The 18,105-nt window shown below is 40.9% G+C and overlaps 1 protein-coding gene across 2 annotated transcripts in view; it reads left to right on the top strand.

Annotated features, from left to right (window-relative positions):
- LOC114052449 (cytochrome P450 2W1-like) overlaps nucleotides 1-17,396 on the top strand; it is a 37,240-nt gene extending 19,844 nt beyond the window's left edge. Inside the window, exons 5-9 of one of the 2 annotated variants that reach the window (XM_027875060.1) lie at nucleotides 3,673-3,846; nucleotides 5,107-5,245; nucleotides 6,158-6,342; nucleotides 14,437-14,533; nucleotides 16,787-17,396. In XM_027875060.1, coding sequence (XP_027730861.1) covers nucleotides 3,673-3,846; nucleotides 5,107-5,245; nucleotides 6,158-6,342; nucleotides 14,437-14,533; nucleotides 16,787-16,974 — 783 coding nt within the window. In that variant the 3' untranslated portion in view covers nucleotides 16,975-17,396. Of the gene's footprint in view, nucleotides 1-3,672; nucleotides 3,847-5,106; nucleotides 5,246-6,157; nucleotides 6,343-14,391; nucleotides 14,534-16,786 lie in introns of both variants that reach the window. The other variant, XM_027875059.1, reaches the window with a different exon arrangement.
- The last annotated feature ends 709 nt before the right edge of the window (nucleotides 17,397-18,105 follow it).

The following is an 18,105-nucleotide window of genomic DNA, read 5'->3' as shown; positions in this document are numbered from 1 at the left end:
ATGTAATGTTCCTCAGCTATAGTCCCCCATCTCTGCAAACTAGACCCACATCCCTTCTCATTCAAGCAATACTTTTTAAAATATAATGTATTTTAAACTTAAATACTTAAACTTGAATGCACGATAAGAAAAGAAAAAGAAGCATTGCCATGTGCACAGCAGAACAGAAGAGAGGATTCAAAATATACAGCAATAAATTTCCATTTCAAGAAAGCCTATATCGTAAATACTATACATTGTGTTCTGATTTGTCCATCCTTTCTTTGCTTCCTTGTAAGTTTTCTTTTGTTCTCTGCTGTGCACTTTTTTACTTTGTTCTTTTTTTCCCCATCCTCCTCCTTTCACAAGAAGGCTACAATTAAGCACTGATATAGTTATATTTATATATGCATATATATACATATACATATACATAAATATACACACATACACATAAATGTATATTACATACATATACACAGACATACTTGCAGTTACATATATGTACATATACTTAGATATCTATAATCATACTAATATATAGATACATACATTCGTATGTACTATACTTGTTTGTCCTTTGTTTCTCTGAGGGTGGATAACATCTTCCATCAAAGGTCCAAGTCTTTCCATATTTTTCTTAGTCCACCAACTTACAGTTTCCTATACCACAGTGATATTCCAACCTTATACTGTCTAGTTATTTTAAATAGTCTAAAACAATACTGAGTAATATGACTGACATATAGTGTAGTTTCCCTACTTTTCTCTTTTGATTAAATCTATTTTAGCTTTAAGTTTGTCACAGATCATGATTACTCCCCTAATAAAATTCTACTCCTGATCTTTATTTTATGTTTGTGTGTATCTCTTATTTCCTATCCCTCCTGACTTGATTTCTACCTGCTACCTTGCCCTCCTTTTACTACTTTACTTCTACCTGCTACCTTGCACTTCTTTTACTTAACCTATCCCCCCACCAAAAATCCCTCCCTTATCCTCTCCCCCACCCTAAAATCCCTCCCTTATCTTCTCCCCCTCCCTATCCCCTTAGCCTTTTATTTCTTTCTGAATTTAGAAGATCTCTATGTTCTTCTAGATATATATGTATTGTTCCCTCTTCAACCTATTCCCATTGAGAGTTGGGTTCCAGAACTACCAGCCTTCCTCCCCCATAGAATTCCTCTGTATCAGTTCTTCCTCTCACACTTCATTTATATAAGATAATTACTCTTTTTATCTTTTCCTACATGATTTACTTATAAGTTTCACATCCTACTTAGCCCTACTTGAATCTTTCTTTCAAATTACCTAATTACTAATAACAATCTTTGACATACAATTTATATTTCCTTGTATAAAGAGTAAACAGTCTGTTCTTATTGAGTGCCTTATAATTAGTCTTTGATGTTTACCTTGGATCTTGTTTTTTTTTTGATCTTGTTATGTCAAATTTTCTATTGATTTCAGGTCTTTTTGCAACAAAATCCTAAAAGTCTGACAATTCATTGAATATCCATTTTTTTTCAATCAGGATTATGCTTAACATTGCTGGGTATGATGTTTTTGGCTAAAACCCCAGTTCTTTCACTCTTTGACATATAGTGTTCCAAGAGCTAAAGTCTTTTAGTATAGCCACTGCTAGGTTTTCCTCATAGGATCTCTTTCAGAGGGTGATTTGTGGGTTTTTTCTATTTCTACTTTCCCCTCTTCTAACATTTCAGGACAATTTTCTTTAATTATTTCTTATATTATCATAAGAAGATTCTTTTTTTGATTGTAGCTTTCAGGTAGTCCAATTATTCTTATGTTTTCTGTTCTTGATCTGTTCTCCAGATCAATTATTTTTCTTCTGAGATGTTTCACTTTCTCTTCTACTTTTTCATTCTTTATATTTTGTTTGATTACCTTGCCCAATTCTAATTTTCAAGGAGTCATTTTCTTCCTTAAGATTCTGGATCTCCTTTTCTAGTTGGTTGACTTTGTTTCATAATCTTGTTTTTCTTGGATTATTATTTTTTTTTTAAATTTCCTCAATCTCTCTCGATTTATTTATTTAAAGTCTTTTTAAAGTTCTTCTATGAATTCTTTTGGGGCAGGTGACCATTTGACATTCCTCTTTGGGGTAGGACAGGCTTTTTTTTTTTTTTTTTGCTTCAATATCCTCCTCTGAAGATGAACACTGGTCTTCTCTAGTCCCATAGTAACTTTCTATGGTTGGGTTCTTTCTCCTTTGCTTGCTCATTTAAAAAAAATTATAGCAGCTTGTTATTGTAATCACTTCTAGTCCTGGGGTATGAGGTATGGTGTCTCTGGCCTCAGATCCTCCTTCAGTTCTCCCCTCTGGCCTGAAACTGAAACCAAGAACTCCACCCTCCTGAAAGTGCCCACAGCTGGCAGCATCCCTGCCCCACTGCATCTGTACTCACTGGGTACATGTTGATTCCTTCTCACCCAGGGCCACTTCCCGGCAGCACAGTTGGGCCTGGCATCCCTTATCAGCAGAGGTTCCCTCAGTCCCCTGCTCAGACCTCAAACTCCCCACACTGTCCGGGAGGTAAATATTCCTGTGGCTGGAGCTGAGGCTACCTCCTAACCCAGGCTTGTTCTTTCAGTGTAAATAGCCCAGAGGTGTTTACACTTCACAGGGACCAAACCTCAGAATCTTCTCTGGTTGTCCTGGGACTGTTCTGCCCCAACTCTTGTTTATTTTTACCACTCTCTGTTCAACCTGAGGTGCTATTTTGTCTTATTTGTGGAGGAAGTCTGGAGAGTTTGGAATTTTCTGTCCTACTCCATCATCTTCCCAGGATCCTCTCTCCAAGCAATATTTTTTTTTGCTCTTTGGTGAGGCAATCAGGGTTAAGTGACATGCCCAGGGTCACACAGCTAGTAAGTGTCAATTGTCTGAGGTCAGATTTGAACTCAGGTCCTCCTGGCTCCAAGGCCATAGCTCTATCCACTGCACCACTTAGCTGCCCCTCAAGTAATACTTTTTGAGCAGTTCTATGGAAGGTATTATAGTTACTCAACTTATATTAATATTAAGTATTTATTATGTTCTAGGCACTGTGTTAAGTGCTAGGGATACAAAGAAAGGCAAAAATAATCACTGCCCTCAAGGAGCTCACAACTAATGGAGGAGATAACATATAAATAACTAGGTACATAGATGATACAATATAAATGGAAGGGAATCTCAGACAGGAAGGTATTAGCAGGTGCCTCTTTGCTACCTTGGGAAAGGCCTCATGATCATTCAGGGTCACTCTCTGCCTCCTCCATCACTCCCAAAGGCACCTTGCCATCCAAATGCCTATGGGTGCCATCTTGTAAATTGGCTACTTTCTCTTTAAGCTCCGTATTTTTCTTTGTTCTTTCATTTCTTCTGTTTACACCAAAGTAGATGTTAACTAGATGTTAATGATCTTTAGGAATTAACCAGAGAGCTCAGGTCCCTCCCTAGACGGCCTCATTTGTAAAAACCACCCAGAGATTTGGGGTAGAGAGGAAGCGGGAGAAGGTTAGGGCAGAATTAGGGAAAAGGAGGCAGCTACTGCTCCAGCCCCTGAATCCCAGCATAAAGAGAATTTCCCATCGATGGTTAGTGGCTTTATGTCTTAGCATCCTGGGCTCTGTGTTTTGGTTCTTCCTCATGGATTTATTCATGTTTTTCTTCTCCTTTAAAACTAGTTATTTAACTTCTACCCCTTCCTTGGATGGCTCCTCAAACCCCACAAAACAATCTTAGTAAAAATAGAAGAAGTGAGAGTCATACTAAGGAACTACATGGTGGCCAGTAGACAGCGCATCCCGGGAGGATACGTCACGAGCTACATTGCTGCGCTGATGCAGAAGCAGAGTGAGGTATTCATCATGCTATTGTACCCTTCAGCAGAGCTGACTTTAAGGTCGCATAGTCCAATCCTCATTTTACAGGCTAGAAAACTAAAGACCCAAGGGGTGAAATGACTTGCCCAGGGTCACACAGTGGCAGAACCAGGATTTGAATACAGGTTTCCTTAGTCCATTTTTCCTTCCATTATATTCCCATTGGCTTTTCTAGTAGTATATACTTTTCTTTTTTTTTTGGTGAGGCAATCAGGGTTAAGTGACTTACCTAGGGTCACACAGCTAACAAGTATCAAAGCATCTGAGGCTGGATTTGAACCCAGGTCCTCCTGACTCCAAGGTCAGAGCTCTATCCATTGCACCATAATTTATACTTTTTAAAGGAGTCTGATCTCATACTTAACTAATAGGTCTCCCGTAAGATCTTCTCAAGGGCCACTTCCAGGTATATGAGACTGTGTGTTTTTATGACATTTACATATAGTTTGCTTTTTTCTGTATAAATTGTGTCATCTATTTGTACACAAAATGGCACAGGGGGAAAAGCACTAACATTGTAGTGAGAGGACCTCAGTTCAAATCCCATCTTCTCTGATGTTTACTACTTCTGTGACTATAAACAAGTCACAATCTCCCTGGACCTCATTTTCTTTATTAACATCAACAACAATAACTACTAGCATTTATAGTGTATAATAACTAGCCATTGTAGTATACAATAATATAATGTATAATATAATAATTACTAGCATATAGAAACAGCATTTTACATATATTATCTCAGTTGATCCTTGCAACAACACTGGAAGGTAGATGCTATTGTAATCTGATAGATGAGGAAACTGAGGCAAGGATGAGTTAAGTGACTTGCCCAGCTAGCGTCTAAGGCAAGATTTGAAGCTGATTCTTCTTGACTCTAAATCTAGTGCTCTATGCACATTTAACTGCCTGTAAAATGAGAGGGGATGGAATAGGTAGCTTTGGGATTGCTTTCCAGCTCTATACTATGATCCTATAAAATGTCAAAGTATTTTGTTCATACGCCTGTTCTGAAGCTTTGTGGTGTTTTCCTTCCTTTGGCCTTCTTACCCTCCTGGTACAGATCCAAATCTCTAACACTTGAGTACAAAGCCAAGTGCAAGGCCATGCTCACTCACGGGGGCAGTACGGGCAGAAGTTGGGGAAGTTTCAACACTGGGCTGAACACCTGCCACCCCAGGGAAATGGCCTGGAGAAGTGGCTTGTGACACTAACCAAGGTCACTTGTTTTTGAAGGAACCAAAGGGAGAGACCTATTTCTCGGATGCAAACATTGTCGCCTCTGTCCTTGACCTGGTGATGGCTGGTACTGAGACTACATCTACCTCCTTGCAGTGGGCTGTGCTGCTCATGGCCAAGTACCCAGAGGTCCAGGGTGAGTCTCTGTTTCAACTAGCTCTGGCCGTGTCTTCTCTTTCTAGCTAAGCTGGCTGGAGGGAAAGCTTTGCTATGTGGCTTGTTAGAGGACCTCAGGCTACCACCAAGTTGCTTGTTAGCCCAAAGCTCAAGAGAACTAATTTATAAGCTAATTTGTGCTGCTGTAATTGGTTTTCTCTAGATGCTCCTCTTGGTGTCCCTACTAAGAGCTAGTAGTCAACCAAATGGCATTGTTTATTTAGTGAATTATCAGTGTTTGCAAAAACCCTGAGAGCCAGGGACCTAACTCCCTAGGGTGAGTGCCTCTCTCTCTCTCTCTCTCTCTCTCTCTCTCTCTCTCTCTCTCTCTCTCACCCACACCCCCCCCCACACACACAGAATGAGAGAGACACAGAGAGAGAGAAGAAAAAAGAAAAAGAAAGAAAACAAAAACCATCTCAATCCAACAGGAAAAAAGTAAAACATATTATCTGACCCAAGCACTGTCCTAGGTGCTAGAAAAGCATTCTACTAGAAGGAAATAATATGTTCACAGATAGACAGCCTAGTCTCTGGATAGCCAGTGTCACTGGATACAAGAGTATGTTAGAGAGTAAGGTATAAGAAGACTGGAAAGGTAGAAGGGGGCTAGGTTATGGAGGGTTTTGAATGCCAAACAGAGCATTTTCTATTTGATTCTGGAGGTGATAGGGACCCGGGGAGTTTATTGATTAGGGAAGTGACATGATCACTTATCTAAATTTCTGGCTTATGTCAACTGCTTTGGAGTACAGACACACTCTCTAAGGGGAGTTCTCTGCTTCCATCTCCCCTGTCTTTATATGGACGGGGATTTGACCAGAGGAGGTACTCTTAGCAACAGCATAGAATGGACCAGGTCAGACTAAACCGTTTGTATCTTTTCATTTAGCCAAAGTACAAGACGAGCTGGACCGAGTCCTAGGAGCAAGCAGGCTGCCTGAGTATGAAGACCAAAAGGCACTGCCTTACACCAATGCAGTTCTTCATGAAATTCAGAGATTTATTGCTCTTCTTCCCCATGTCCCTCATTCCACATCAGTGGACACCCATTTCAGAGGGTACTTTCTCCCCAAGGTAAACTTTTCCTGAAAGCATGACTTTAATTTATGTTTTGATCAAAGAATTTATATCTTGTAAATTACCATTATTAGATTATTAGATTAGATTATTGTAAATTAACATCATTGGATACTGGCTCTGGAGTCAGGAAGATCTGAGTTCAAATCCAATCTCAGACACTTATTAGCTGTGTGACCTTAGGCAAGTCACTTAACCCTATTTGTCTCAGTTTCCTCACCTGTGAAATGAGCTGGAGAAGGAAATGGCAAACCACTCCAGTATCTTTGCCAAGGAAACTCCAAATGGAGTCACAGAAAATAGGACAAGACTGAAACAACTCAATAACAACGATATAAGGAAGATAATAGCTCTTACCTCCCAGAGTTGTGAGGATAAAATGAGATGATAATTGTAAAGAGCTTTGTAAGCTTCAAAAGGCTATATAAATGCTAACCATCTTATTTTGTCAGTCAGTCAACAACAATTAAATGCTTACAATGTGTCAGACACCATACTAAGCAATGGAGACCCAAAAAATGGGGATCCCAAATGGGGACCCTATGCCCAAGGAGCTCATATTTTAATGGGGGACACAACATGTAAATAACCAGATACATACCAGATAAGGAAGTGGCTGGAAGGCAATCTCAAAGAAGAAATCACTCTGAGCTGAAAAAAGGCCTCGTGCAGAAGTTGGGATTTGAACTATATCTTGAAGGAATCCAGGGAAACTGAGTCACAGGTGAAAGGGCAAAGCATTCCAAACATGGAGGACAACTGGTATGAAAGTATGAAGTCAAAAGATTGAGAGTGAAGTCAACAAGTAAGTCAACCAGTGTACCTGGATTGTAGAGTTCACAATGGAGTGTAAGGTATAATCCCAGAGACAGGAAGAGGGCAGGTTATGAAGAATTTTAAATTAAAAAAAAAGGATTTTATATTTAATCTTGAAAGTAGTAAGACAATGGAGTTTATTGATGAGGGAACGAAGGGGTGGCATGGTCAGACCAACTTTTGCTTTAGAAAATCACTATGGTATCTCAAGTGGACAATGGATTAGAATCAGGGAAGGCTTGAGACAGGGAGACCAAAGCTATTGCCTTCTAATAGCTAAGTGGTGCAGTGAATAAGAGTGCTGGGTCTAGAGTCAGGAAAACCTGAGTTCAAATTCAGCCTCAGACCCTTAGTAGCTGTGTGACTCTGATCGAGTCACTTAACTGTTATTTACCTCAGTTTCCTTATCTGTAAAATAGGGATGACAATAGCACCTCCCTTCCATGGTCATTGTGAGGATCAAACAGATAATAATTGTCAAGTGCTTAGCATAGTGTCTGGTACACAATAAGTGTATATAAATATTGGCCACTATTGCAATGGTCCAGGTGAGAGGTGATGAGGGCCTGTTCCAGCATGGTAGCTCTGTGAGTAGAGACAAGAGAGATGTCATGAGGGGAGAAATTACAACATTTGCAATGGATTGGATAGGTGAGGTGAGTGAGAACAAGTCAAAAATCATGCCAGGATTGGTGAGCCTGACTATTTTGGGGGATGCTTATGTTCTCAAGGGTGATAAGGAAGTTTGGAAGAGTGGAGAATTTGGGGACAAAAGACAATGAGTTCTGTTTGAGACATATTGTATTTGAGACGTCCCAGAAGCAGTCAGTTATGTGGGACTGTAGCTCAGAAGCGATAGTGGGGCTGGGTATAGTTATGGGAACTGAGAAGAAGGCAATGTGTAAAGTATGAAGAGAGGTCCTAAGTAGAGAGGGAGAGGTCAGGGGATATGGGAGATCTGAAGGGAGCAGAAAAGGTATGTAACAGCTTTGTCCCTTCACATAGGTGAGTTCCAAAACAAATAGACCTTATCCATTACTTCTCATTTTTTTTTCCCTGCATGGTACAGCCTGCCCCCAGAATACTGCTCACTGTTATAGGATCTCCTTCTATTTCTTATACCAGAGTAGACTAGTATTGGGGGCAGCAATGTGGCGCAGTGGATAGAGTCAGGAGGACCTGTGTTCAAATCTGGCCCCAGACACTTGACACTTACTAGCTGTGTGACCCTGGGCAAGTCACTTAACCCTGATTGCCTCACTAAAAAAACCCAACAAAACAAAAAACAAACAAAAAAAAAACTCCAATGAAACAAAAAACAAAACAAAAAACAAAACAAACAAACAAAAAACAACACACACACATACACACAGAGTAGACTAGTATTGGATACAAGGCATCAGTTCAATTCCCCATGCTAAAAGAAACCCATTGTAGGATTCAGGAGTAGGATGTGCTCAGGAGCAGGGTATAAATTAGGATCAGAGTGTTGCTTTACCTGGTCTCACCCTCTTTATCAAGTTCATCCCAGTCAACCTCCAAACATACAGAGCAGAGCCCAAATAAGAAAACCTCATGAGCTGGAACAAATACCCACAGTTAAATTTTGTGTGTGTCCCTATGTCCTTCTAGAATTGAGCTGATGTTGATCATAGAACCATAGCTCTGAAGCTGGAAGGGACCTCAGAAGCCATCTGGCCCAATTAACTGCCTCATCTTGCAAATGAGGAAACTGAGACTCAGAGAAATTAAGGGAGTTGACCGATGTCATCTAATTCTAGAGCCCTTCTTTCTACTGTATTTCACTGCCTCGAATGACCTGAGCTTTTGTGAAATTCAGAGACATTTTGAAAGACTTTTTGAGATTATTCAAATATTTGTAGACCGTAGGCTTAGGCTATTTGGTAAGGACTTTATCTGCTTCATGAGAAAGGTGAGGAGACCAGAGGATGAACTTGGCCCAGGGGACAGGAAGACCCTTACTCATTGTAAGCGCCTAATAAATGCTTGTGACTCACTGACCCGGACTGAATGATTGACTAGCTGACTGGCTGACATCGGGCCCCCAGATTGTCTCTATGTAGATTAGCTTCTAAACATTTTAACTACCAAGATCTCCTAGCAGACTTGAAGAATCCGTTTCTACCCTTTTCTGAGGTTTCCAGCAGTGTATGTAGGTTTAGAGAGAATGTGAATGAATTTTAATGTCAGCAAAATAATGTTGATGTTGGTCTGACCAGAAAGTCAATCAACTGGGTGATAAAAAACAAACACCAGCTGGTGTATTATAGAATTTAACAGAGCTGGGTTCAAGGGGGCCCCCAAAACACTCATTGATTACTATATTGATTCCAAAGTCTACCAGAAATTAATTTTGCATTATCTGTCTCTATTTAATGTTTATTAGTATGAATACATCAACAAGGAATCATTATTAAGCATTTACTATGTGCTTGGGGCAGCTAGGTGGCATAGTAGATAGAGCACAGGCCTTGGAATCAGGAGGATCTGAGTACAAATCTGACCTCAGACATTTACTAGCCGTTTGACCCTGGGCAAGTCACTTTACCCTTAGTTCTTTATCTGTAAAATGAACTGGAGAATGAAATGGCAAACCACTTTAGCATCTTTGCCAAGAAAACCCCAAATGAGGTCACATAGAGTTGGACACGACTGAAAAATAGGCACTGGGCTAGGTGCTGGGGTAAATAAGTATCTAACGTATTATTTAATTCATTAATTATCAAGTGAAAAACATTAAGATTCACGTCTAACCTATAAAATCTTAAGCCAGAAATTAGTCTTAAGACTAGAAATCTTAAGCCAGATATTAGTCTGGGGAACTAAGATACCAGGGGTCATGGGGGAGCTTGCAAGGATGTGGGTCAGGAGAAGAAAATGGAGAGAGGAGTATCCCATGGTGACTCAGGGACCATTCATTTCACTAATGAAGAGTTCCCAAAAGGAGGAGGAAGGTGAGGATGGAGAAGGGAAGGTAGAGCAGAGGCTACGTACCGCACTGAATAAAGACATGCTGCCATCTGGGGGCATTTAATCCCATTTGTGCACGACATTTCTGACGTACTATGAAATGTACCTTTGCGTGATTTTCCTGATCATGAGGCTAGATCTGAGTTGAACCATCCACACATTTTTGGTAGCCAAGGGTATACACTTGGGAAATGGTTGGTCAAGACAGTCCATGGCTGTGGACCACAAGAAAGCTGTTTTGTACTTCCTCTGTATCCCTACCAGAGCTTAGCACATGACAACACATAACGGGCAGCTAGGTGACCCAGCGGATAGAACGCTGGGCCTAGAGTCAGGAAGACTCATCTTCCTGAGTTCAAATCTGGCCTCAGACACTTACTTGGGCAAGTCACTTCACCTCCGTCTGCCTCAGTTTCCTCTTCTGTAAAATGAGCTGGAGAAGGAAATGGCAAACCACTCCAGTATTTCTGCCAAGAAAACCCTAAACGGGGCCATGAAGAGTTGGATGTGACTGAAACGACTAAACAACGGCGGCAGACACACAATAGGTCCTCGATACTTGTTCAGTGACAGATGGCTGAACTGCATCACACACATAGGAGTGCAGAAAGAATGGCTCCTCTAGGCCCATATTTTCTGTCTCATTCACTTCAAACTCATCCTTCATCCCTCGCATAGTCAGACATCTGTGAATTTGTTGCCTGATGAGTGACTTGCTCGTTACAAATGAACGTTTGCAGATATACAATGGGTACAGAAGACTCTCCTTATTCACGTTAGATTCCAGAGAGCCTCCAAAAGAGCCCAGACTCAAAATCATTTGTTCCTGGTATAGAATGTAAGCATCTCAAGGGCAGGCACTTAAATGCTTGTTGATTAAGGCAAGATGCTTCAGACAGCTTCCCAGTTTCTTCCCAAAGCACTCATTTTTTTCAATGCCCGTTCCATTTTTCTGATGCTATCAGAGAAAAAAAAAAAACAACCCACAGTTAGTTTCCAATGGTCTTCAAGACCTTCTAATTTCCCTTTTGAGAAGTAGGTAGTGAATTCAGGACTGGATTTATAGTCAGCCTGAGCAGAGTTCAAGTTCCTGTTTTTTGACACATACTAGCTGCGTGCCTGCAGGCAAGTCATTTAATCACTAGGCATTCCAGGAAACTCTCCAAGACAATAAATTATAAATGAATTGATGATTTGCATGGATAGAGGGAGCTACCCAACACAAATTAAATTACAAGCTTGGACAAAACCAAAAACTACCTCCTCCTTTTGCGTTTATATCCTCAAACTTTTATTCAATCACAAATGGTAACCATATTATCTGCCTTTCTAATGGTGCCATGGAACCATAAAATAGTGAGATAGCTACATTTTTTTTTCTTTTTGGTGAGGCAATTGGGACTTGTCCAGGATCACACAGCTAGTAAAATAGCTACATTTTAAAAAACTATTTATTTTAAATTTTTTAAATTAATAAGTGTTTCTTCAAAATTAATCTTTACTTCCCAATATCCCTTCTCCTACCTACATTGAATAAATAAATTTAAAAAAACCTGAAAAATAAAACCCTTAATACATAGCTTGGTAATACAGTGAAACAAATTTCCACATTAGCCAAGTCAAAAGCGTCTTCCTCCTTCAGCATTTTAAGTTCATCACCTCTGTGGCAGAAGGTTAGTGGCATGTTTCATCTTCACCCTTTTGGATTCATAGTTGATCATTGCATTGATCAGAGTTCTAAAATTTTTCAGCTAGGTGGCGCTGTGGATAGAGTGCTGGGCCTGGAATCTGAAGGACCTGAGTTCAAAATAGGCTATGTGACCCTGGGCAAGTCACTTAACCCTGATTGCCTCGCAAAAACAAAACAAAACAAAACAAAACAAAAAAGAATAGGAAAAAGAAGAAGAGCTGCTATAAATATTTTACATTTAGATTCTTTTCTGCTTTCTTTGATCTAGTTGGTACTATTTTGAGATTTGATTCTCAGGGGCAGCTAGGTGACACAGTAGACAGAGCTCTGGCCTTGGAGTCAGGAGGAACTGAGTTCAAATCTGGCCTCAGACACTTGAAACTTACTTGTTGTGTGATCCTGGGCAAGTCACTTAACCCTGATTGCCTCACCAAAAAAAAAGAAAAAAAAATGTGAGATTGGATTCTCTTTGAAAGTATCTGTTTTGGGATCTATTGAGGACTATTAGAAGTATGGCTGGGTCAAAAGGTATGCACAGTTTGCCTGCTTTACTCCGGGCTCAGAGCCTTCCTCAGGTAGTAGCAGCCAGCAACCAACCCCAGGGAAAAGCAGCCTATTCTGCCCCAAGGAACAAGAGGCATTGAATATTTGAGATTTCAGGTTCTGAATCCAAACACAAAGAGGAGTTCCTCTCTCCAAGAGGCTTCTTCTTGTCTCTAGTAAGGTGAGCTATTTGTCACGATCCATCTTGGGAAAACCGATCCAGAGATCAAGGGAGCCTGGATGGGAAAAGTAGGAGACAGGACCTCTGTTAAAATTCTAATTCTGACACTTCCTATCATGTGACTTTGGGGAAATCACTTCCTTTCTCTAGGTTTCAGTTTCCTCTGAAATGATGGGGTTGGACGAGATGACCTTTCTGGCCTTAGATCTATGATCCTACGCCCTTTAAGCATTTATATCACATAGAAGTCAAGAGCCAGCATCTTGAGGCCGTGAAGAGCAATAAGATGAGAGGCAGGCTTTGGGTAATAATAATAAGCATTTATACAGCACTTTAAGATTTACAAAGTATTTTATGAATATTATCTTTACAACAACTCTGAGAGGTTGGTGCTACTACTATTTCATAGATGAGGAAACTGAAGCAACCTGAGGTTAAGTGACTTGCCCAAGGTGACTCCAGGTCTTGTTCTCTATCCATTGCACCGTCTAGCTGCCATTAATGAGAGTATAAAAGAGTCAATTTAATCAAACAATTATTTATTAAATATCTTTTTATGTGCGGGTCACTGTGCTAGGTGTTGGGCACACAAAGACAAAATGAAAAATTTTCCCTGGCCTCAAGGAGCTTATCTTCTGTTGGAGGATACAAAGTTAAAAAAAAATACATCAACTGGGGAATGGCTGAACAAGTTGTGGCACACGATTGTGATGGAAATGACCAACAGAATGATTTCAGAAAAGCCTGGAAAGTCTTATACAAACTGATGCAAAGTGAAGTAAGCAGAACCAGGAGACCATCATACACAGTAACAGCAATATTGTACGATAAAGAACTGTGAATGACTCACCTATTCTTAGCAATACAATGATCCCAAAGGACACATAATGAAAAATCCTATCCACCTCCAGAGAAAGAACTGATGTTGTCTGCATACAGACTGAAGTATCCTTCCTTCCTTCCTTCCTTCCTTCCTTCCTTCCTTCCTTCCTTCCTTCCTTCCTTCCTTCCTTCCTTCCTTCCCTCCTTCCTTCCTTCCTTCTTTCTTTCCTCCCTCCTCCCTCTTTCTTTTCTTTCTTTCTTGTACAAAATGACTAATATGAAAATGTTTTACATGATTACCAAAAAAAAATTAAGTTCGCTTTGTTGGGGGCCAAGGATTTTATTGGTGTGAGGAATTACTATGGAGAACTTTCTCTACCCATGAAGAATGGCACCTTCTCTGCAACTTCCAGTCTGACACTGTTTTTACTATTTGATGCTGTTAGATGACATTGTGGATAGAGCACTGGACCTGGAGTGAGGAAGAATTGTGAAATTCAGTTTTAAACACTTACTAGCTGTGCCAGTGTGAGACAAGTCACTTAAAATCTGCCTGCCTCCGTTTCTTTATCTACAATAGGATAATCGTAGCACCTTCCTCCCAGGGTTGTCATGACAATCATATGAGACAATATTTGCAGTAGTAGTTATTGTTGTTTAGTGTTTTTCAGGTGTGCCTGACTCTTTGTGACCCCATTTGGGGTTTTCTTGGCAAAGATACTGGAGTGGTTTGCCATTTTCTTCTCTAGCTTGTTTCATCAAGGCAAATAGGGTTAAGTGACTTGCCCAGGGTCACGCAGCTAGCAAATATCTGAGGTCAGATCTGAACTCAGGAAGATGAGTCTTCTTAACTCCAGGCCCTGTACCCTATAGAGCACTTTGCAAACCTTAAAGTGATATAAAAATACTAGCTATAATTAATATTATTATTGATGTGAAAATAGATTATTAAATCCAAAGTGTTTCCATTAATTCATGCTCCCCATCCCCCCCTCTCTTCTAGGGCACCCCTGTAATTCCTCTGCTCACTTCTGTGCTTCTTGATCAGACTCAGTGGGAGACCCCAAATGAGTTCAACCCCAGCCACTTCTTGGATGCAGATGGGAACTTTGTGAAGAAGGCAGCTTTCCTTCCCTTCTCCATTGGTAAGGATCACAATTCACATTTTTCCAGGCCATCTATGCTTTTCAACACACTTCTGTATACTTTAGAATTCTGGTTCTGGAATTAAAAACCTTTGGTTTGAATCTCAGCTTGACTGCTTGCTAACTCTAAGGACAAATTACTTTTCTTCTCTGGGCCTCAGTTTCCTCACCTGTAAGATGAAGGGCTTGGACTAGATGAACTTGAGGATACCCTCTCAGCTCTCCTCACACTATCCTTGTGATGTAAGTGGCCATTATCTCCATTTTCTGGATGAAGAAACTGAGGCATAGAGAAATAAAGGAAGTCTAAGTATACAAAGAGAGCTAGCAGTGGAGTCAGGAGTAGAACCCAGGTCTTCAGACTTTTAGGCCAGTGTTTTTTCCACTAAAATAAATTACTTCCATTCAATAAACATTTATTAAGTGCCTGCTGTTTATAAAGCATGGGGCTAGAAGATACTGAAGACACAAGCAGGCCAAAGAGACATTTACATTCTGGGAGGCTGGAGGAAGATACAATGTGCAGAGGAATATGCATGGCATGGCACAAGGAAAAACTGGGGGATCGGGGAGGCTCCCTGGAAGAAACGGCACCGGAGCTGAGCAGAATCTTAAGTTGGCAGAATTGTAAAATAATAGGTCAAATTTATTTTGAATTCTTTCTTCTTCCTCCCCTTTTAAGGACCTCCTCCCTGTTTGAGACCCACCTCACCCAATTCCCAGGCCCCCCCGAGCTTACATCCCTAACCCTATGCACTGTGCCAATCACACCAGGCTCTGACCTTCACCTGCCTTCCAACTGACCTGACCTGGTCCCATTCCCTCAATTCTCTCATAGTCGATTGAAATGACTTATCTGATCAATTAATTTGTGCCAAAGTGCCAGTGGACAATCAATTATATGCCCCCCACCCCGAGAAATCAAAAAGTGAGCAGGGGTCATAGAGATCATCTAGTCCAATCTAATTTCACAAATTGGAGTAGGGGGAAGGGGAAGTGAACAAACATTATAGAACCTACTATGTGCCACTGTGTTATTCACTTAAAAAAAACCCGCCGAGTATCATCTCATTTGATCCTCACATCAACCACCTTTGAGGTAAGTGCTCTTTATATCCCTATTTTGTTGTTGTTTGATTGTTTTCGACTTTTCGTGACCCCATTTGGGGTTTTCTTGACAAAGATACTGGAATGGTTTGCCATTCCCTTCTCCAGCTCATTTTACAGCTGAGGAAACTGAGGCAGACAGAGGTGAAGTGACTTGCCCAGGGTCCCACAGCTAGTAAGTTTCTGAGGCCAGATTTGAACTTGGGTGTTGCTGACCCCAAGACCAGTTCCCTGCCCACTGCACCACCAGCTGCCTCATGATGGGGCTATGTGCTCAGGAGGTGAAGTGATTTTTCAGCACCCGGGTCTCCAGAATTCGATTTGGGTGATCATTCCTCTATATTATATGCTTCCTCTCTCTCTACCAGTGTGTTTATTTTTTTTTTTAAGGCAATTGGGGTTAAGTGACTTGCCCAGGGTCACACAGCTAGTAAGTGTCAAGCGTTTGGTCTGAGGCCAGATTTGAACTCAGGTCCTCCTGACTTCAGGGCCAGAGCTCTATCCACCAGTGTGTTTATTTTGGAAAGCATCCTCAGTCCAGTGGTAGGGATTTCAGACGGAGTTATAACAAATTCATATATCCAATGAGAATTTCGGGGTGAGGGTGGAGAGGCAAGGGGTCAAGTGGACAGCACAGAAGATAGTATGCCCCTGGGGCAGTAATTCTGGAAGTGAAGGAGGAGACCCATCCCTCAGACAGTGTAGACTGTGCCTCCAGGGCCCAGACAGTAGACCCCTGGAAGAAGGGACACAGAAGTGGGGGGAGGTGGGTTCTGGAAGAGAGATTCTAGCAAGGGGATCCTGGGAATAGTGGGCCTAGGGTTGAGGAAAGGAGACGGAGCTGTTATCTGGGTGTGAGACTGGTGGGCTGGAGGCCCTGGATGTTGGTACCCAGGGATAAAGCCATGGTCCCCCCACCCCAATTAAAGCTCTGATCTCACGCCCTGGAGAATGCTAGGGGCTGCAAGAATTGGTGGTGGGGTGGGTGGGAAGGGGTAAGGGAAACTTTCTACATCTATGAAATCATACCCTCTCACCCCCAAGATAGCTATTTATTCAGCCTCAGTGCAGTAGGACCCCCAGACCTGAGGTTTTTTTTTCATTGTTGTTGTTGTTGTTTTTGTTTTGTTTTGTTTTGTTTTGTAGGTCGCCGTGTTTGTGTAGGGGAGAGTCTAGCCAAGATGGAGATGTTTCTATTCTTTGTGACTTTACTTCAGAGATTCACTTTCCACCCACCCCCAGGCATCCAAGAGTCTGACCTGGACATCACCCCTGAGGCAACCTTCATGATGAGGCCTCAGCCCCAGTCTGTGTGTGCAGTGCCAAGGTCCTAAGGGGCAGTAGCACAGAACAAGTGCAGCCTACTATGGGAGCGGATACAAGCCAACAGGATGCTCCCTTCGTGGCAAAGCCTTTGGCTCCCTCAGACCTCTCTGTTCTGGGGCCCCTGCTCCCTTGGTAGTAACATTCTTTTCCACCACCCTGACCTACATCTAGCTACCCCAATGTCCTTATGATTTCTAACTTTATCCTCATCAAAACCACCTAAAGAGCTGAAACTAATTTATGTTAAGCCCAAACAGTTTAAAATGTAACATCCTTCCTCCTTCCTTCCCTTACACGGGAATTTGGATTTTATAACAAGGTCTTAGATTAAACTAGTGAAGCCCCAATGGTGAAATTTAAGGCATTAACCAGTTTGAGGTGAAGTGGGCTAGGGTGCATTATTGCTATTGCTAAGATTTCTAAAATTATTTCAAACAATAAAGGCAAGAGTAGACAACTCTATTTTTTAATGGAAATACTTTTCATATTTCCCTTATTATATAAGATATTAGCTTGTGGTTTTAAAAATATTCTTTATATTGTGTTAAGGAAAGAGCCTACTATTCCAGTTTTTAAACAAAAATGAATGTTGCATTTTATGAGAAAAATCTGCATCTGATATGATCATGAATTCTATTTTTCTCTTGTCTATATTTATAATATTAGACAGTGAAGTAGAGGAGAGGGAAGCCTTATGGTCACGCTTAAAGTCCTACCAAATAAAAATGGCTGTCTGCTCTGTCGATATAAAAGCTGATCCTGGAAACCATTTATCCTGGCTTCAAAATTCTCAACTAAATTTTTAAAAATTTTAAATAAAAAAAAATTCAACTCCTACTATGTACAGTACACTGTACTGGGTCCTGGAAATAAATAGGGGATAGATCAATAAATAGATGCATATATACATAGATAAATAGATGATAGTCATGTAGCTAGCTAGATAGATGGTTAGATGGATGATAAAGCATTTATTATCAGTGCAGGCATTGTGCTAAATTCTGGGGATCCAAATAGAAGTAAACAAGACAATCCCTACCTTCAAGTTTATATTTTAGTGGCGTAAGGCAATACATACGGGGCAGGATGTGGAAATGGCTGGGAAGTGGGTGTAAAGGCCTGGTTTTGTGAAAGACAAA

This window comes from Vombatus ursinus, unplaced genomic scaffold, assembly GCF_900497805.2.
Source record: "Vombatus ursinus unplaced genomic scaffold, bare-nosed wombat genome assembly UNPS02014807.1, whole genome shotgun sequence".
Lineage (NCBI taxonomy): Eukaryota > Metazoa > Chordata > Mammalia > Diprotodontia > Vombatidae > Vombatus > Vombatus ursinus.
Note: the sequence above shows the minus strand (reverse complement) of the source record. Positions and strands in the feature narration are given on the sequence as shown.